This window comes from Physeter macrocephalus, chromosome 6 (assembly GCF_002837175.3).
Source record: "Physeter macrocephalus isolate SW-GA chromosome 6, ASM283717v5, whole genome shotgun sequence".
Taxonomy (NCBI): Eukaryota; Metazoa; Chordata; class Mammalia; order Artiodactyla; family Physeteridae; genus Physeter; species Physeter macrocephalus.
In genome coordinates this window covers 16,298,976-16,320,988 of record NC_041219.1, presented here as the reverse complement: position 1 = coordinate 16,320,988, position 22,013 = coordinate 16,298,976, and the positions used below count along the sequence as shown (strand labels likewise).

Here is a 22,013-nt window from a genome sequence, read left to right as displayed (position 1 = left end):
TATCAAAATTAAACTGTATCTTTCAGACTAATTCAGGAAGAAAAAGAATCTACAGAGTTACGTGCTGAAGAAATTGAGAATAGAGTGGCTAGCGTGAGTCTGGAAGGTCTGAATTTAGCAAGGGTCCACCCAGGTACCTCCATCACTGCCTCGGTTACAGCTTCTTCACTGGCCAGTTCATCTCCCCCCAGTGGACACTCAACACCAAAGCTCACCCCTCGAAGTCCTGCCAGGGAAATGGATCGGATGGGAGTCATGACACTGGTATGATGTGTCCAGAGAACCTTTGCTTCCATTAGAATTACTGATGCATTAGCTGAATTCTATTCTAGTCTAAAGACTTTCTGTGTGTTTTATTTTTTTTTCTCAACAAACCTGTGTGGTAGATACAAATATTAATCCCACTATGAAGTGAGGAAATGAAGCCTACACAGATGTAACTTTCCCAAGGTCACATAATAAGTAAATGGAAGAGCAGAAATCTAAATATCACATCAGAAATCTGAATGACTTAAACCATTAAATTCAAGGTACCTTGAATGATTGATACCTTGATGATTGAGACTGGGTGGGTTATTTTTAACACAATAAGTTTCAAAAATTATTTATTATAATCGCTTCAATACACCAACATAGAATGTTATAATTTTATATTATACATAATATAATTTAAAAAGAAGAGCCATCAACAATAGCAGCAATTTCCCAATTGAGTTTTATAATTCATGTCAACATTTTCACCCTTCTTTATTCTTTAATTCTTTATTTCATGTATCTTCTTTTGGGATTAAAGATTGGAAACCTAAATTAGGAAGTACCCTTAACATAAGAGAGAAAAAAATCAAAGTACTCCTTGCTAAAAATAATGTTAGGTGGAATGACTCCTGAATGTCATGATGTTTAGTCACTTGATTCTCGTGATAACATTTGAAAAATAACATTTGAAAATAACAAAAACATTTGAAAATTATTATCTTGAGCGAAAGTAACTGAAGTGTTGAGAGTATGGGTAAATTGTCCTTGTTCAACACAGCTAGTAAAGAGGAGCTGGATTTTTTTTCAGATTTGCTAACTCAAAAGCATATACTGTTCTTTTTTTTTTTTTTTCTGTGATTACCTGGGAATATGTTGAAATGACAACAATAATGAAGATTTAAATATTCTGAACTCTTTATGGAGGTAAAATTCTATGTTTTGTAATGAATATTAAAACTATATTATTAAAACAATAAAATTCCAATTAAAAATAGAAGTTTGGGGATAGAGATTAAGTAAAATGCAAATAGGTCAAATAATAGTTTGTATACTGCAAAAATCTAGCACAAATGTAACAAATGGAGGAGAAATTAATAATACGACAGAAGAATATTAAGTGGATATAGTGTTTCTGGTCAGAAGGCTGTGAAACTTCTATAAAAAGTGACACAATGACTGCATCTCTGTGTATATGGGTGTGTATAATATCTGAACAAAGAAGTTTAACTCAATTTCTAGATGGTATCTTTACATAAATATGTTGCAATAATGTGTATTGTGGCAAAAAAAAACCTGTAAAAATTATTTTCATTAGAATTAATTTATATAAATGCACACATATGTGCATATGTATGTGTGTATGTATATATATGATACTCTCACCCCAAGGGGAAAACTACCTATAAGTAAATAAGTTTTAAAGTTTTATCTTCATAAAATTTCTATTATGTCTATCAGTTTAGGTATCTTTTTCTTTAACTTTGCGACTGAGAATTGAAACAGAAAACTGTTTATATGGTGAGGCAATATTTTCCCATATCCAAACTCTTTACAATTATGGAACTTGCAAGTAAATCTGTATAAACGAGAAATGATGAAAAAAAATTTTTGAAAGGAAATACCTCCTTAAGCCATTGAGTTTCCTATTCTTTGCTTATTTCCAGACATGATATTAAAGATATTTTAAAGTAGATAGCACAGACAATGGCAAGTCCAAACAAAGGCCAGCTAATCAGAGCTGATCCCAGCTAGATACAGCACAAACTTTTAGCCAATGTACTAAGATAAACTAACCCAATATACTGATCTACATTATGATCTGCTTATTTTAGAAATCTAGGAACCGTCCATCTGATTTTATTAACTAAAAATGATATTGTCTCTGGCTTAGTTTATCCATATGTAATTGATGACCTACTTATTATCAAAACTACAGTAAGAATATTGGCCCACAGAGCATAATTTAGTCAGCATTCAAATCAAGAAAACTTTGGTTATTTCTGTATTGCTATTATTTCCTTACATTTTTGAATCCTAGTATTTTGCCCTTTTAAATATTTTCATTATATATTAGCATTATAACCCTTGACAGTGTTATTATTTTTATAATAATAAAATAATATAGTCATAGCCATTTAGATATAATGTTTGTGTATGTATGAATAGTATGCCACTGCTTTCATGCATTTTCTTGAGCAGTTAGTTATAAATAAATCAGTGGTAAATGAACATTATTATACTATAATTAGAGTACTTAAAAGATATTTAGAGGGACTTCCCTGGTGGTGCAGTGGTTAAGACTCCACGCTCCCAATGCAGGGGGCCCCGGGTTCAATCCCTGCTCAGGGAACTAGATCCCACATGCATGCCACAGCTAAGAGTTCACATGCCACAACTAGGGAGCCTGCCTCCCACAACTAAGGAGCCTGCCTGCCACAACTAAGAGACTCGGTGCAACCAAATAAATAAATAAATAAATAAGAGACACCTAGTTCAAAAAAAACAAACAAACAGATATTTAGAGCATTTCCTGAGGGTAAAAAAAATATTTAAAATGTTTAATATCTGACTCAGAAAAACAAAAAATAAAACCCAGGAAGTCTTTATCACCTAACAAAACTTTGTCATCAAATTCGTTATTGTTATAGTGAAAGACAGGAAGGTTTTCTTTTACCTGTAGAAAATATTGGAGAAAAAATAATTTTGTTGCATATAATTCATGTTTGAATATTCAGAGCAAAATTTGAAATTTTAGGGACAGAGATTGAAAAGACATTGTATTCATTCATATTATATATGTTTATATGTTTTGCAAACATTATTATTTGTCCTGATAATAAAGCCTATTTATATTTACTTTTACCTCACCACAAATCCATAGGCATAAATAACATGTTAACGATATCTAATTAGAATATTAAATGAGGTAAATCAACCCATTTTTCAATAGCAACAAAAATGTAAAGTATAATGGCATAGTTTAGTAAAATGTTTTACTTACATAAGAAAAATTAACAAATATTAAGTGAATAAGTTTTATCTAGGATCATAAATAAATAACTATTTTTTTAAAATTCTCTAAAAGAGCACTGACAAGAAAACAGCAGCCCCAGAAATATGATATACTGAGGCCAGAGCTTTTCGTATTTGGGGATGGAGAGTTTGTTAGGATGCCAGGAAGTTTGAGGTCACATAGGAACAGCATATCCACCCCGAGAAGGTCCAAAGCCCTGTGTAGATGAGACAAAAGGGAGTGTTTATAAACTACATATATGTGCATTGGATCTTCATTTACACAGTCTTCTTCACTCCCATCTATATTTTCTCGGAAGGATATAGTCTCATATTTACTTCTGGCTAGTTCACTCCATATGTGTTTCATATGCCCTAAGGTCCATGTCTCATGTCTCATGTTTTATGTATATACACATGATCCCATCATGAAGACCTGTCCCCTGCAACATGCCATCTAGGAAGTTTCCTCTCTAAAATAGCTCCCTGGAGGAATGCTTTTATAATGGTTAAAAGACATTTATTCTGAAAAGAATGGAATGAAAACAAAAAAAAGATAGTTAAATTATAGATACTATTTAACTTGTGACATGGTCAAATGGTAATCATTAATTGGTTCTGTTTTATGTCGCTTTTATTACTGCCAATCACAGCCAAGTGATCTAAGGAAACATCGGCGAAAGGTACTGTATATTTCTTTGATCTGATTACTAACTGAACATTGTTTTTTCTAAAATTTAAAATTATATTTCTTCTAACTGAAGCATTTTATAAAAAATATTAAAAGTATTTAAGTGTTTTTGAATTGTTTAAATATGATCATAAGAGCAAATGTCTCAAAATAAAATTGTTTATGCTTTCTAGGATAATGATTAGACTGTGGGGACTAAAATATCCCGATTTCCCACAGAATTTTTAGATCTCTCTTGGTAGAATTAGATAGTTTACTGTCGATATCTAGAACAACAATGATGCTTGTCTTAAAATATAGGTTTTACCATTATTCAGATATATAAGACCAACAAATCAAGAAACAATTGCCATAAATGATAGCTTCTTACTCCTACTTCCCAAGAGCAAGGGACCTGCTTCACTATGCTGGGTCAAGGGGAAGCACCAGGTCAGGGGTCAGAAAGAGTGAGAGGAAAGCATGGGAAGGAATGTTTATTGTGGTTTTCGTAGGAATGGACAGGCAGGGTAAGCAGGTTTACGATTGGCTAGTTTGAACAATTTCAGTGAGCTGTAGGGTCTAGGGGCTCTCTCTAGTTGTCAGATACCTGGCCTGGGATGATTAAGACAGAGGAATAGTGCCTTCTGGAATGTAAGAGCCAGATAGAGAAGAGGATCTGAGGTACTGATGGAGATGATTGGTTTGCATATGGAAGACACACTCCAGGAACATAGTTACCTATCTCTAGGAATTAGCTAGCCCTGGGATGGGCATTCTCAGCATGGTCTCAGATACTAGAGCATCACAAATACAGAAAATATAAAAATAGAATTAATATTACTACTTTACTGCTTGGAATGAAGTCAAGAGAATAAATATTGAGTATAGGAAATAAAATGCACTACAGTTCTGATTCACAAAATGACATCTTGTTAGATGACTGAGAACGGCAGAGCTCAGACTCACAGGATATCAGATGGGACAAATTTCAAAGGTTCAACCTACCATCCAGTACATCAGTCTATTTTCAGCATCTTCAAGCTGTAGTAGTCAGCCTATGCCCAAATACTTCTGGAACCAGGGAACTTTTTTTAAATTAACGGAATCCATACTATGCTTACATGGCCTAGATTGATTGAATTTCTTTTTATTTTCCATTGTCTATCTTCTTTTAGCATCTTCTCCTGGACACTACCAGTTAGTTCTCAACTGTCAAATTTACCATGCATAATGTTATTACTATTTTTCTTTGACCTCTTCCACCACTTAAAAGGATTATACTGGGAATAAAGGAAGAAATCTGAGCAGATGATGTAAAAGAATTTCAGTGTGTATAAGGAAAAAAAAAATCATAAAGGAAGGTCCCATGCAGAAATATAGTCTCAGGGAATTCAGGGAGTAAAGAGATGATTGGTAAGAAAGGTACGTCATAAGAAAGAAAGCCACAAACTAAAATTTGTTATATATATATATACATATATATGTATATATATATATGAATATATATATACATATATATATCAGGGTAAGGCGTTATATGCATGATTTAATTTGTACATCAAAAGAACAAATTAAACTAAGTATTATCAGTTCTATTTTATTGATGAGGAAATTTACTCTTAGAGTAGATAAGTAATTAGCACATGTCATTCAACAAATAAGAGAAACCAAGATTCACATCCATTTCTGATTCTGAAGCTTTTCTCCTCCACTTTGTTTATATAGTGTGAGCTCTAAGCATTATTCAGAGAAATGGTTTGTGTATGATGTTTTTAAAGCTGATATTGGTAAAGTTGGCCTAGTTTGACCTGCCATGTGGAGAGAGGAGGGCATTTTATAAGATTGTGTTTCAGGAAAACATCTGAAACAGAAGTAATCAGGCTTCACAGAAACAATTGTAGAAAACAATCATGGTTAGATAATGGAATTGTGAAAACTTAAGTACGTATTAGGAAGGGTTTAGAAATATGCTTTATGAGTTTAGATGAGTTTAGATGAGATGTGAGTTTAGAAAGGGTTTTCCATAGTGTTGACATCATGCTGAAAGCAGTTCCTGAAAACAATTCTGGTGGCACTGTGCTCGTTGAAATGGAGAGAGGAGATCTTATTAAGATGACTGCCTAAGCTGTTAAAAGTAACCTAGGCTTAAATGACAAGAGCCCAGACAAGCAATTTCATTAAGTTTCTCCAACACATAAAGTCTTTATCATATATAACACACTTATGCATAATAGCTTAATGTAGAAACTAGCAAGACATGGTATAGACAAAAGATGAGAACACAGCTTTAAACATTTTATTATAGCCATATTGAGAAATTTCTTCATCAGAACTTCTAGAACCATATATCTTTTAGCTATGCTTTCTACAATCTGTCTCTCTCTCTCTCTCTCTCTCTCTCTCCCTATATATATATATAGATAGATAGATAGATAGGTAGATAGGTAGATAGATGTTTTAATGCACAATGGTGCTATGAAAAAATGCATTGTTTTTAAAAATATCTTTGTTGTACAATTAGGTTGATTGTTGAAAACTCTTACAGTTCTATGTATCTATCTCTGACAAAATTTATGGTATCCTGAATTGTTCCGGACTCGGAACTAAATTCTTTAAAGAAATCCCTTCCATCCCATCTGCTTATGGTGCTCTGTATGCCTTTGTCAATTTTCCCATGAGAGGTAATGAAATGAAAAAATTTGCAGAAATTCTGTTCTTACCTTTTATTATTCTCACTTTAAAAGGAAAGCTTTTTTCTTATGAACTGCAACTGTTTTTTTAAACATCTGGGAACACATTTAAATAGCCTAATTTAAAACACTTTATCTGATACAGTTATATTTTACCAACTTCTCACTTCAAAAATCTCCCACTTAAAAATGTCCATGTTATGATAACCTAACTATGCATATTTTTAGTGAATTAGCTCAAATATGTGTTCAATAACTTTTGGTAAAGCTTTTACATTCTGATATATTCAAATGAATTCCAAGATAGCTGTTTCATAGTCCCTAGATATTGATTATGGTGTTTACTTACTCTTAAATAATATTTTTGTGTAGTGAGTCTATTTCTCTGTGTGTGTGTGTGTGTGTGTTAACTGGAGTGTCTTAATTTTTAAATAGTTATGAAATTCATACTCTTTAATAATGTGAATTTATATATGTAATACCTATATGCCCCAAGTTTCTTGTTCTGCTTTTATACTAGAATTACTCAAATAGCCTTGCTTTATTGATTCTCCATTTTCATCAATTTCAGTTGAAATTTAGAAAGAGTTCATCTGTTGTATCATTTTTGCTTCTAGATTGCAGTGGTAGAAGAAGATGGTCGGGAGGATAAAGCAACAATTAAATGTGAAACTTCTCCTCCCCCTACCCCTAGAGCCATCAGGATGACTCACACCCTCCCTTCTTCCTACCACAATGATGCCCGAAGGTATGACTCTCCCAGCACACTGCACATTGTATGTTCTACTTCCAAAAATATTCCTCCTTCTTTCAGTGTTATCAGACTACTTAAAATTTTATATAAAATTTTTGATTTTAGCTATAATTCTGCTCCCTCTCCACAATGTCACTTGTGAAAATACCAAATTTTCATTCTGAGATCAAATTTTCAGTTTTAAACTTAACTGTATATTTATGGTCTTGTTACTAGCCAATATTTATGAGAATAGCTTTTCTACTTTTAGTGGATATTTCCTATTAAAATGGAGTCAGACTACAGGAAGGACTTATTAGGATAGTTACAAAAAACTAAAGGATTCTAATTCAAGACTATAAGTTTGGTTTCTAGTGTAAGGATAATTAAGGTCTGAAAAGTCCATGCTTGTACCCCAATTACTCTTAACAGACAGGTATGTAAATCACCCTGTTGGTGCTGCAAGTGCCAGCTATAACAGCTCCTCCTTAGAGAAGGAAAAAAAAAAAAAACACATTTGCTGAAATATTAAAAGAAAAGTTTACATGGGGAAATACCCCATTTGTCATAGCAACTCTTCATACTGTCCTTTCCATCTGCCTAAAAAATTGAAGCAGATCTCTATAATAATGCAATAAATAAGTCTGAGCATGCAATTTACATCTTAAATGTATGTTCTTTCACTGTCATCAATTACAGCATCTCTGAACACTTAACTGATATAACCAAATGTAATGACTTAATGATTAATACTTTAAGAATCTGTCTTCTAAATAGTATGTGTTTTACAATAAACGTTTTTGAAAGCAGAGGTTTCTGTCCAGCAGACTTTTTTTTTCCTGTTTTATTTTTAATTTCTAATGTGAAAAAAGTTACTCCAGATTCAAAATTTACACTTACTTTACTCTCAAAAAAAAAGAGTGAAATATATTGTAACATATGAAAAGCAGTAGCTTTTGGAGTTTAGAGAATATGAACTCAGATTAATTTGGATGAATAAAGTTAAATAACTCATCACAATATTGTCAAATTAACAGCTGTAAAGAAGAATAACAGTATCATTGAACCTATCCTATTAATACAGTGTCAAATACATTGACTGGGAATGGAACCTAGATCAACTTGCTTGGAAATCATTTCAGCTTATCATGTACCTAAAAGAATACTTGAGAACTGTAAGAAAAAATATACAGTGATCACTAGCATGTATGATTTGTTACTTCAAAATCTCACAGGTGATTTAAAATTCAATAATTAGTCTCCAAAACTGAGAGAGAGAAAGATAGCTAGAGGAAAATCCAGTAAAACCATGGGCTAGAATAGAGCATAAACTTTATTAGATATATTTAAATTTATTGTCATAGGTCATTATGTTTAAGATCTAAAAAACAAACTCTGCAAGAAGTAAAGAGGTAAAGAGTCAAGGGCTAATTTATAGAATATATAAATTAATAAACCAACCTATGTTCATTGATTAGTTTAATATTGTATGAAAAATAACAAAAATATATTTGGGAAAAAAAGAAATTTTTCTAGAGAAAACTTGGAGGTTCAGGGCCCTAAGCCTGAGGAAATCACACTTTAATATGCTTAAGAAAAAACATGGGAAAAAAGGAGAAAATAACATTCAAAGTGTACTTGTTCCTCCTTTCGTACTTTTATCAAGGAATTTAGTCTTCTGTACCTTGTGGATGCTACACCAAAGCAAGCAGTTTGCCCTCTTTTGTGTTTTACAGTAGTTTAACTGCCTCCCTCGAGGCTGAAAGCCTTGGGCTTGGCAGTGCCAACAGCAGCCAAGACTCTCTTCACAAAGCCCCCAAGAAGAAAGGAATCAAGTCTTCAATAGGTCGTTTGTTTGGTAAAAAAGAAAAAGCTCGACTTGGGCAGCTCCGTAAGTATGCACGTTTGACTTTCCACTGCCACTCATTTTCCTCACTTCTTAGCATCCATCAGTCTTTCGTTTCATTTCTCATATTTTTATTTTTTTTCCTACCTGACAAACTTTGTTTTAATCAGCTGTATTTAATCCAATACAGCTGAATAAAGCTGGACAAAAGTTTCAAAGGAAGAATATTGTAAAACTTTCAGTCCTTTTGATTTCTCTGTTAATAACAATACCTAGAATTTACGTAATGTTAACACTGTGATAGACACGAGGACCCTCTGAGCCAAGGGCCATTACTGTCATTCTTATTTATTGATGAGTAAAGAACGTATTAGTAATTTGCAGCACTGAGATAGTTGTCCTAGGGCCATGTTTCAAAACCAGCTTAAAACCATTGAGTATACTGCATAGATGTGTATAAGAGCTTAGCTGTGTGAATTTAAAAGCTTTTCTGTTGAAAAAATTAAGAAGCCTACAAAAAATCCAAAAGAATTCTTTTTAGGTCAAAATAAAGCATTATAAAGGGCATAAAATGTAAAAAAAGACAAGGTTTCTTTGTTTTAAACTGTCACAACTTTCCACTAACAAACTCAACAACATGTAGGTGGAGAGACAGGGGGAAGAATCGGGCAATAGAGATGGTGTTAGAATTAATTATTGGTGGTGACTAATTGAATAAAATAGATCAGTACATTTGAAATGACCCTAGGTAAACATATAAATACGTAGATACCTTGTTAATAGATGGATGGATAGATAGATAGATGGATAGATGGAAAGTCTGAAACAAAAAGAATATGTGAGATGTATTTTCTAAAATGACGATATATACACTTGGTCTTTTTTTTCTTTGGTGTCTTTCTACATATTTATTTTTTTTCTTAAATCCCTTTTCATCATCTTGGTTATTTATGATTGCCTCTTTTTTCCCCTGCTCTTCTCCTTCTATTTAATTTAGAACTAGAGTTAAGTTACAGGGAAAAGGATTTAGCTCCTACCTCTAATAGTAAGTGATGAACAGAATGATACAAAGTTCTTAGCACTCGCTTTGCATTCTGAAATAAAGGAATTATTATTCACAAGTAATGTCCCAACCCCTAGACTTAGTTTCCTGCCCTGGCACCGCAAGAATTTCTGAGAATAATATTCATTTTTGCAGATTTACAACCGTGATATTATTCAAAAATATCTTTCCCCACTTCCACAGCATGAAACCCACACAAAACATCAGAAGCCATAGGAAACCGATGTTTATAACACATGAGCAGCCAGTTGTGTGATTGAGTGTTACCATCAGGAGAATTAAATCCTCTTTGGGTTTCTCTTTCTCAGGATAGGAACCCCTTAGGATATAAAAAAGAAAAGTATTATTGAGTAAGGAAAGAAAAGAAAAGGTGATTACTTGGGGGATATAAAATGTACATGCCAAGACATTGTTTAAAAATTTGTTTTATTTTATTTGACAACTATTCATAGTCAAAATCAAGGTATGCAGGATATAAAGTCTAGAAAAATATAGAACCTTCTAGAAACTTAGCCTTTTTAACCATTTTCAGTGACTGTGTGTCTCTATGTCAGAACAGATGATAAGGGAATCAATTACAATTAGGTTCTTATCAACTCCATCCAAGTCAGAAAATAGCAATAGCTATTCAAGATCACATTATAGTCCTGAGAAGATTTCTGAGCTCTGAGCAATTTTGTTTTACTCCATAGAACAACCGAGTATAAGCAAAGCCAGTGTCAGCAGCCTAGTAAGGACTACAATGCTGATGAGGAAGGCAAAGACAGAAATCTATACCTCTGGAGCTATACAGAAGCTACACTGAGTGTTAATCAAAGCTCCTGGAGAAACCAAAAATAAAGGTCTTTATTGAAAATAATACTTGAAAAAATAAGAAGAAAGCACAGGCACAAGTAGGTTTCAGGAAGTCATATTTTTTTCCAGAAGAAATGGTACATGGTACCACTAGTGCTTTGGTTGAGGGATATGGATTCATGTTTACTTGTGTCCTGAAAGATGTACATCCAGGTTGTGAGGGGAGGACCATGAAAACTTACCAAACCGAGGGGCTACCACTTAGTGCTGCTGATTCACACATCAGAAGAAATTAGGGAAACATCTCTAGTGATCATGATTTTAATATCTTGATCTAGAAAATTCTGACATGGGAGCACTGTCAATGTTCTTTCTTCTACCAATGAAAATAGAAGATAGGAAATGATGGCATGGAAAGTAATATGGTAGAGTGATGATGGTGTCAAAGAACCAAATTTGAAATTTTGGACCATGTCCCAATATTTAGAACTCTTAAAGAGTTTAGCTCATAAATGCAAGAAACGTAAGTTAACCTGAGAGTAACTGTGCTAGATGCCTTTAAATGAAATGAGGTGTGGAAGAAGAAAACTTTCTAAGTAGAACTATGAAAATGTTCACTCAATTCCATCAGGAATGACAAACAGAAAGGGAGGAATTCTTAGTAATTCACAGAGAAGAATAATTGTAAAGGGGACATTATTTTCCTTATATAACAATCTGAAAAGCTAGAGTAATAAAGTGAACTTCGGTTATGATGAGTCAGTCAGTGTGACTGCATTGATAACCACTAACCATGTAGAATCAAATTCAATATACATATAATCTATTTTTACAAATGTGTTATAGCAGAGGCAATATAAATGTGGAAACTCCAAAAGTCAAAGGAAGCAACACATTGAAAAGCATTTGAATAAAGCTAAAAATACTTTAAAGATAAAATATTTAAAAAGATAAAACATATATATGAACCATGCCTCCTTGAAAGTCACAATTGAATTTGGGGAGAGTGTCCTGGCAGAGGAAATATTCCTTCTAGCAGACTTGGGGATCTGTTTTTAGGTTCTCTTTCTCTCTTCTTTCTTCTTTCATTTTCTTTATATATTACAAGCACCAATATGAAAAGATGCAAAAACAGGTTCGACAATCTCATTGAGGGACACGGAGACAGCACGGCCAGTAAATACCTCTGCTTACTTCCTAGAGCATACAATAGATTCAGGATGCAATAGCACCCTTTAAAGACTTAGCAGCCCAATGACCACAACTTTTCCCCCCTGATTAATGCATCCAGATGCAATGCATCTCTGATATTTCCATTAATCTTTAAACATGCTCATGTCTAATCTATCTATCTATATCTATATCTATCTATCTATCTATATATATATATATATTTTTTTTTTTTTTTTTTTTTTTTTGCGGTACGCTGACCTCTCACTGCTGTGGCCTCTCCTGTTGCGGAGCACAGGCTCCAGACGCGCAGGCTCAGCGGCCATGGCTCACGGACCCAGCCGATCCGCAGCATGTGGGATCTTCCCGGACCGGGGCACGAACCCGTGTCCCCTGCATCGGCAGGCGGACTGTCAACCACTGCGCCACCAGGGAAGCCCCTCTATCTATATTTTAAAGGTCATCATTAATTCTGCCATCTTCCCAAAATATTGACTTATCTTTTCCCTACACTTATAATCCAAGCTTAAGTGAGTTGTCCACAACTACTGTTTTTACTTCCTCATCTGTCAATCACTTTACAACTTTCCATATCCTGACTTCCACACATAAAATTCTAGAAACAAGTTCAGTTTTAACCAATATGGAAGGAAAGGCTAGATAGTATCAAAGCAATTTGAGGATGGTAACAAACTCACAGCTATATTTATGATAATGTAAACTTATGTAGTAGATCTGAAATAGGTGACCTCTTCCTAAAAACATATTCTAAAAAATTTTGGTACAAAAGCTGTATCTAACAAATAATAGATATAAGTGAATGGCATAGACATGTGAGAACAATGTCAAAAAAGCCACCAACCAAAATAAACTGATTATTGGAAAAACTGCCCAGACCAAAAGGGGAATTATAAAATTCTTATTTTTGTTATTTTTGTTTAGTAATTTTAAAGTTTAAAGAAAATGAATAAAATGAAGGTGTACCTTATGTGAACAAGATATACCTATTCCAAAACTCACATTTTTGCCTCTATCTGCTTACTTGAAAAGCAAAACTTCATCCAACAAAGAGGCACTAACAAGAGGACACTGAAGCCCAAGAGAGTTGATATCTTGAGGGGTGAGACAGGGGGAATGCTGATAATCCAAAGTCATTTATTTATTCCTACTTTGAGTGAATAGCATATGTTGAGCCAATGTGAAGTATAGAGTACCAACCATGGACTTTAGGAAAATGGTTGCCATTTTCATAAAGCATGGCATTGGCATCAAAGAACATTCAATTTAGTGAGACAGACAGTACATAAACATGGACAACCTTTCATTTAAAACAAATCAAAAACTTCAATATGTTTCTGGCCCAGAAAAGTTTTACCTGCTACATTGTCTGTCCTGTCAAGACAACCATGAACAGTTCTGAACCTCAGGATACATGATTAGGCATCAGTAATTGGAATCTTGACTGGCTTGACTTTTAATTTTATCTGAAGGCATCAACCTGTTTTGAAACAAAGAAAATTAAATTGTGTTTAAAATAGGCACATCAGATGAAGCTCGTTTGTTTCTTTGACAAAGTTACTCGGTAACAGAACAGGAAAGGCATTTGGGTGAGCTGTAACTCATGACAGCCCTGTAGACAAGATGTCAAAATGGGGCCTGGGTGATGGAAAAATTTGGTGCGATTTATAACTGGTTGCATAGTCCTGCTTTATAGTGATGATAAGTAGAGTGATACCACCTTGGATCCAGGTTTCTCGTGGCATGATTAGGATTCACCCTGTTCTTGATCCTCACATCCTCCAATCACTTGGACATGAATATTTTGACAGCCCAGTAATCTGATTTATGGATCACTGATAGGGAAAGAAATCACAAATGAAAAAAAAAATCAGTGTTCTTCCTTAAAGACTACCTCAAAAAACTGAGATTTGGGAAGTCCAAAATATCCCAGTTTAAAAGTATAACTCTCAGGAGCATTTTTTACAAGAAAAATTTAGAATTTTCAGGTAACTCTAAAGTCAATATATTAGTCAATAAATTTAGTCCACGTTAATAGATGTACAGCATTGAAATAAAAGAAGACTTTTCCATTCTGTTCTGCTGTTGTAAAACAAGAGCCAAAGAATAGTATCCATTTCTGTTTACTACACTTTCAGAGGCATATCATAACCTCGGGAAAAGGTTGGAGGAGAGGATTAAGCTGATGAGGAGGACTGAAATTATGTGAGGAGTAGCTAAGTACAGGGGTATGTTTATTCTCCTTGCTGACCTGTCTGGATGGCTGATTAAGAATATCTGAAAAGCTGTTATGTGGCGGAATCTTTGGTCTTTTTGTCGTTGAGTGAGGGTACAAAACTGTAGCCAAAGTGTTAAAGTTGTAGAAAGATTAACCTCATCTCAGTGTAAGAAAGAGAACACTGGTGAGTCATAATTATATACAAACAAGCTAGCTTGTCAAAAAATGACTTATTTGTCACTGGAGATGGTCAAGCAGAAGCTAGGTAAATACGAGGAAGAACTGTTGTGGAAGGGGTCCAAGAATTAGAAAGGCAGTTGGACTGGATGATCTTTAAGATCTATTTCAACCCCAGTAATCCTGAATCTATGAAGCTCTAACATTTAAGCCTTAGACCCAGCAACTCGTCCTTCTACAAAATATATACCATGAGTTATTTACTATGAAAATGCATATTATTTTTTAAATTACAGACTTTCAGAATTAGAAGATATCTAAAGATCATGTAGTGAGCCACATTCTACACTATACAGAAACTGAGATGATTTTAACAATCATCATGGCAAAGCAGCTGCTTGGTAGGAGAATTGGCAGTGGTTCCCAGATGTCACTTCCTGGTCTAGTGCTCCAGACAATATACTCTTGGGACTGTTTCCATCAAAAAATACCTCATTGAGCTCCTAGTCCCGTGGAGCATGTTTGGGAACTTAATGAAATTAAAGATATGATTATTTTTTTCAGAAAGTTTATAACTTCTTGAGGATATTACACACAAATGCATAAAAAGTAAAGAATAATTCAAGGCAATAATAAAAAAGATATCACAGAATATATTATAAATTTTCTTATAAAACTTATAGACATAATGTCAGTAAAGAGTTCTGATTATTAGTTTTTCTCTCCCTGGATATGTTTGATTCTACTAGGAATGTCTAAGTGCCGTTTTCCTTCAGGATTGAAAAGGTTAAAGCTTGAGTTTCAAATAGAACTTATCTCTGAAAAAAAGGGTACTGAAGCCACATGAAAGGACAAACTCCAAGGGAAACATGATGGAAAGGAACCTGTCTCTTTTTATGGTTAGTTAGGAAGTGGGTACAGTCTGGGGTCCAGAGTGTGAAACCAAATTATTAATATCAAGCAAAAGAAATGATAAAAATTGAGGGTCAAGTTACCAAGCTGTGGAGAGATTGGAAATGCAGAGATTAGGAGACAGCAAATTGAAGCAGAAACAGCACAGGAAATGATCTAGGTTCCAGGGTCAAGTATCCAAGCAGAAGTGAGAGTTAGGAGTCAGAGCAATCAAGTACCACGCTTTAGAGGCAGTTTACCAGCTTAGGAAAATGGTAATAGAGAGTGAAGAGGTAGTGATGTTAAAACATTTGCTACTTCTGAGGGAGTCATCTGTTCCATATGATTTTAACACATTTACTGCCTAGGAAACACCAGCCCTCCCAGGCCTTCAGAGAGTCCTAATAATAATGACTGTAAAGAAAAAAGAACAGAACACACGTGACTACCCTAACAGATGTCAACAGTGAATGGTAAGCATAAAGAAAAGAGGCATTACAAGAAGGAAACAAATCAAAGACAGAGATTTTCAAGAATGGAGAATTGATCAAAATATAGCAAAGCTATGGAAAAATGGTAAAAGCAGAAAAATATATGTAAATTATACAGGTAGTATCTCTGATTACAGATGTATAAAATGCATATGTTGTTGAGTAAAAAATAATAAATAAAAACTACTCTTGAAAATTTAAGTGTATATGAGAAGCAATATATTTCAGAGACTTTTTTGCCAGATAAATTGCAGTTTTCTTTCCTTTATGGTCATGTCAGATTATGTAATAATGGTCTGAATTCTTTGATTTGTTATAATCAGCATAATGAAGAAAATAATTTCACACTGACAGAAACAACATCAACATTGCACCAGCATTAGTTAGCAAGAACCTTTCTACATGTAAAATTTGGGTGCCTGTGCTGGCCTTTACCCCGAAATTCAGATTGTTCCTAGATGTTATGGAACTAGAAAATACAATATAATTTCCCAAAGTATCAATTAGAGATGAGTAATGCTCTGCATAGTGAAAGGGTCTTCTTTTGAAGAAAGCATTTTTTAGCTTCAACTGTGAATGCATTTATTACATACCATTTATGAGCCAGGCACAGTGCCTAGGTGCATCCTCCAGAGAACTAACAGACTAAGAGTCATGAAACAATTAAGTAATCACTTATAAATTCAAGTGCATTTAAAATCAAAATGAGTGGTATGGATAAATACCGAAGTGAGGTCAAGTAGAAGAAAGATGAAACTACTGATCAGCAACAGATTGTAATATTAATCTCCCTGGAATTAGAGTTCTCTTTTTAATACAATAACAGGGAACTCTGCTGGAAAAATGGAGATACGGAGCTTTTGCAATGTGGGTTTTGGCCAGAAATTCCTACAGACTTGTACCTCAAGGGTCAACATGAAATAAATTATTCTGATTGGAGTCTGAGGCCCAGGCATCATAGAGATATTTGCCTTCACAATCCAAACGAACAGATATCTCCAACGAGTACCATCCAAAGATCTGGGCATATGCAGGTCCTTCCTCAAATTCCTCAGCCTGGGTCTTAGGTAACCTCACACTTTGTAGCAACTCTCTTGAAATTCTCTAAAACCTTCCTTCTGGTGCCTGGGAGAGGTTGGGGCTGGCAATGCCATCTGGGCAGAACACCCTCACCCAAGACCTGGACCTGTGTAGGTCGAGTCTCTAGAAACATTCAAAGATTTTTTTACCTTTCAGACCCCGTAACTAGCCAGGAAGGCAGTGCCATCTGGGAAGGGTGCCTAATCCAACCAAACCATGTGCACCTGGGTCCCTGTTTCTCCCTAACTCCCTACCTCGTATCTGGGGTTGACCAGATTCCTTGGGGAGCCCAGAGACTTGCCTATGGGGTTGTTTTGGACCAGTGGCCTGACCCTGGTCAGAAGTATGGCCTAACAATTTAATCACTCACTCCTGCTGTTAGAATGGTATCATATGAGATTGGACCATACTAGATTGTCATCCCACTAATTTTGGGTTACTCAAAATGTTTGTATAGAAAGGGGTTGGAAAAATATTTGACTAGGCCCCTAACACCCTAAAAGTTATTCTGTCTCAAACACTTCCAAGTCCTTGACAACCTCACAAAAGAGAGTGTGCCTGAGTGATAGAGTGCCCAGAGAACGTCACTGAGGACATGAATTTTGGCTTGGGCTTTTGCATACGCAACCACTAGGGGGCCGCTGACAAGGTGATAAGCAATTTATTATCTGAATGTACACTGGCTCATGGGACTCAAGCCTTCTATGCCTGAGCACTTTATGCCATGAGATGCGTGGAGTTAATGATGCTCTCTCCATATTCCTAAGGGGTCTCCTGGAGAATAAGTAACCCTTAGCGTCCACCAGCCAGTGTTTCTCACTGGGGACTCTCTTGCCATTTCAAGATGGGCAAGCTAAAGAAATTTCTACTCATTGAAGGAAGTTTAGATTTCTTGTCTCCTACCTAATATATATCGGTTGCACTTTGCAGTCATTGTGACATCTAAAAATGTGGCCCTCTTCCTCCATCAACATATGCAAATATTTACATTCCCTCTGGAAACTGGTACTGTCTCCAGTATAGAACCACTACTATATAGCACTGCTGAACAGGAATATAATGCAAGCCACAAATATAAGTTACATATGTAATTTTTAATTTTCTAGTAGCCATATTAATATAAGTAAAAAGAGATGGGCGATTAATTTTAATAATGTATTTTATTTAAACCAATATAGAAAAAAATATTATTTCAACATGTAATCAATATAAAATTATTAATTAGATATCTTATTTTCTTTTTTTTTGGTACTAAGTTTTCAAAATCTTTTGCATATTTTATACTCAGAGCGCTTAATTTGGACCAGCCACATTTCAAGTACTCAGTGCCATATGTGATTAATGAATACATTAGTCTAGCTGAGTAGATATTCCTAAAGTCCACACAGCCATGGGATCCCACTGATACCTAGGAAAAACTGAAGCAGACTCTCACCAGATTTAGATAATCATCCACAGAGTAAAAGAGTTCATAAGCTGGTTTGACTGAGGTCATCCTACCAGTTAGCTGGTCAGGTGGTTGGAAAGACGAACCTGGGATTTATGGGGCAGCTGGATCAGTTCTATGAAAGAATGTTTTTCTCATCTAGAAATGTTTTATTTGGGCTTAAAAAAATGCACATAATTAGACTTTTGCTCCTGCTTAAGGGTACGGTTCTACATATGCTGCTTAAAAATAGTTTTGCCTACTATGGCCTTAAGTGTCATTTTTCTATTGGCATTTTCAAACAGGATGTGTCAACAATTCTTTATTAAATTCTTTTCAAAGGATATTAGATTTTGAAGTGCTCAGAGTATTTCCAAGCTCCTCATGCTTTTTATTTTTATAATTTTATTTATGAGAAGAAAAGTCTAATATCTACTTTTTCTGGGTCTAGTTTTGACTCACAAAATTCCTCTAGAGCTCTCTTTGTTTCTCCTCCAGAGCATTAATTTTTTTAAAACCTATTCTTTTCTCTAATTAAAATGTTGGGTTCTTGAAAAAAATTTAAATCATAATTTATATGTTCTTTGTTCAGAAGGGCAAAAAGCCTGGTTCATTCAACTGTGTAGTGGTTGAAAATGTCTCATTGTTTATAGAATGGGTCTACTCATCAATCTCTGTGTCCCCATCTGGACTGATCAAGAATTTTTAACTTTTAAGTGAATCATTATTCATTTCCGTTTATGTTTCAAGAGAACAATTTTATTGTTAATTGAAGATGGTGAATAGTAATTTATGGACATACAGTAGGGCAAGTATACCAATGAGAGAAATAAAATAAAAATATTCACTCACTGTGCATAATGGAAATTCCCACATTTAAAAATGTTTCCCAAGAGTACTTTAGTCAACTAGTGGATGACTTTCCTAATGATACCAACAATGAAAATCATTCACAATAAAAAGTTCTTTAATTATTAATTGCATATGTGCATAATTGAATAAATTTCAGTCCTCAAACTCTGAATCCCTGAATAAGATCTAGACAGCAATCAATGTGTTTTCAATTAAAGAGGACTTTCTTATAATTATCCAGTTCAGTAACAGAGTTAGTAGGCTATGAGATTAACTTATTTATATCAATGATCCAGAATTAATAATACTGAGTATTTAAATTATTTGTTAAAATGAATTATGAAAAATAATTACAACAAAATTATCTTTAATAGTACTTATTTACTGATATATTGGTGAATGTTTTTGTGTAAACTTTTAAGAATTAGTATTAGCTTAAATCTTTCTACTTAATCTTGAGTTTAAATGGAAATTTAAATCTCTTCCAATTAAAACGACTTAAAAATGAGCATTTTTCATTTACCTTGACTTCATGTTTTTAACATAGTAAATAGCAAAAAGAAAACAGAGCCCAGGATTATGTTCTTATTTTTCATTTACAACAGATAATTTATGAACAATGATATGTTTAAAGATACTAAATAATTGCTTTTTAAAATTGATACCCAACACACTTTCCTTTCTTCCTTCTCTTATTCCAAGGTTATATATATATATATATATATTGGATATATCCCAAAGCTAATAAAACTGACACTACATCAAATAATTTGTGACCTGCTAGGTAAAAACAAGTCTTACCAGGGTCTTTTGAAGAAAGATTTAGAATTTTTTCAGGTATTATTATAAAAATTACAAAACAAAACAAAGCCTGCCAGAACATAGGAAGTTCTGGAAGTTATGTTGGTACTGAAGGATATAGGAGTCATCCAGGTGAGCAGAAGAGGGTTCCAGAACAAGATACAGAAAGTTTTGATAACTCAGCAAATATTTCTCAATTCTCTCAACTTGGAATTGAAGACATACACCTGAGTTTCTGCTCATTGGGCTATCATTTATTTCATTATATATGAAGAATTTCACACATTTCAAACATCGAAAAAAACCTCACACACTGCACAGTTTTTTTCATTTTTCGTAAGGAAAAATAGACCTCATAGCTTTCAAACTATATACTCCAGTGTTTGTCAGTGTACAGGCTACATGTACTATGTTGCTACTAGGTGCAATTGAATGGTCTACCAAGAGGTACCTTTTATTTTTTTCATTGTCTCAGTGTATGTTTATGTATGTACCCATGCCATTGAATGGATATTGTGTTAGAAATACAAAGGCAGGCCAAAAAAAATGTAATACTAAACAATTGCTCAAATAAACTTAAAAATTTAATTTCAGAATTGACACAATATATCCAACCTAATATGAATAGTTACTTCTTCACAGGAGGCTTTATGGAGACTGAAGCTGCAGCTCAGGAGTCCCTGGGGTTAGGCAAACTTGGAACTCAAGCTGAGAAGGATAGAAGACTGAAGAAAAAGTAGGTTTGGAGATTTTTTTTTCCTTCTTTTTATAACTTTTACTTACTTTATGTCATTGTTTGTGGGGAATTAAAAAGAGAGTAATTGGAAACAAAACAATAGACAGAGGCCAGTAGTGTCCTGGTCTTCCCTAAAACTATTTGGTGCACCAGTTTCATGGTTATAATGGGCTAACTATTAAAATAAAAATCTCTGGCCCATAGTAGAAATAAACAGATTTTTTCTAAGAGATCATTTATTTCAAAACTCTAATATATTTAAAATATTTAAATGTAGCCTTACAAATAATGTAATATTCCATTTGATGTTAAATTCAGTACTGAATTGGTATGATAAAATGAGAGAGTATCTAACTTTGTGTTCCTCTCACAACAATTAAAGGACCTCCTCTTAAAATGGAGTATTTAAAAGGAGAATGTTTCTCTGACTGATTGAACATAAACTTATTTTAGACTCACAGCAGATTGTTTTGCATCTGTCAGGAAACTGATAGTGTATTTTTTTCATTCATGTATAATATGGAACCTTTAAATGACTTGCAAAACTGGCAATTTTGGAGTCTCAGCAGCTGTTAGAAAGCAAGTGGGTCCATATATAACATATTTTTTAAAAGCTTAGTAACATTTTCACTGATGAAATAGGACCTTTAGACCGTGTTCTTTAAAATCCAAAGAATTTCTCTTTATTCCAGAATCATTTGGTTGGTTACTCCTTTTCTTCCCTCTCAAATATTACATTGTGTTTATAGTTTTCATATTAACCTTCTTTCCTATGAAAGAATGTTCATTGCTCTAGTCATCATTATTGTAACATGGTTATATTAGTCAGGCTAATGTGCGTGTGGTTATACTAGTCAGGCTAATGAATTTACTTCATATTTTGCCTTCTCACTTGCTTTGCAGATGGTTGCTAATAATGAAGAAATAGGTAGTTACAAGTTGTAGAAAAGTCCACTAGTCTTAATTGTCATTAATTTTCTACTTACTAAAATTAGGTGTATACCTAAATTTAGTAGAAATACTGTTCAGAAAAAAGAAGTGACCGTGGGAGCATTATTTCTTGAAGACAATTAAATGCTCAGTCACATT

At 34.0% G+C, this 22,013-nt stretch overlaps 1 protein-coding gene across 2 annotated transcripts in view; it reads left to right on the top strand.

The window, feature by feature from the left end:
- Nucleotides 1-22,013, top strand: part of PPFIA2 (PTPRF interacting protein alpha 2) — a 467,683-nt gene that overhangs the window by 383,337 nt on the left and 62,333 nt on the right. For both annotated transcript variants that reach the window (XM_055085240.1, XM_024122861.3), the window contains 5 exons: nucleotides 27-264; nucleotides 3,921-3,950; nucleotides 7,245-7,375; nucleotides 9,097-9,251; nucleotides 20,831-20,924. In XM_055085240.1, coding sequence (XP_054941215.1) covers nucleotides 27-264; nucleotides 3,921-3,950; nucleotides 7,245-7,375; nucleotides 9,097-9,251; nucleotides 20,831-20,924 — 648 coding nt within the window. The remainder of the gene's footprint in view (nucleotides 1-26; nucleotides 265-3,920; nucleotides 3,951-7,244; nucleotides 7,376-9,096; nucleotides 9,252-20,830; nucleotides 20,925-22,013) is intronic.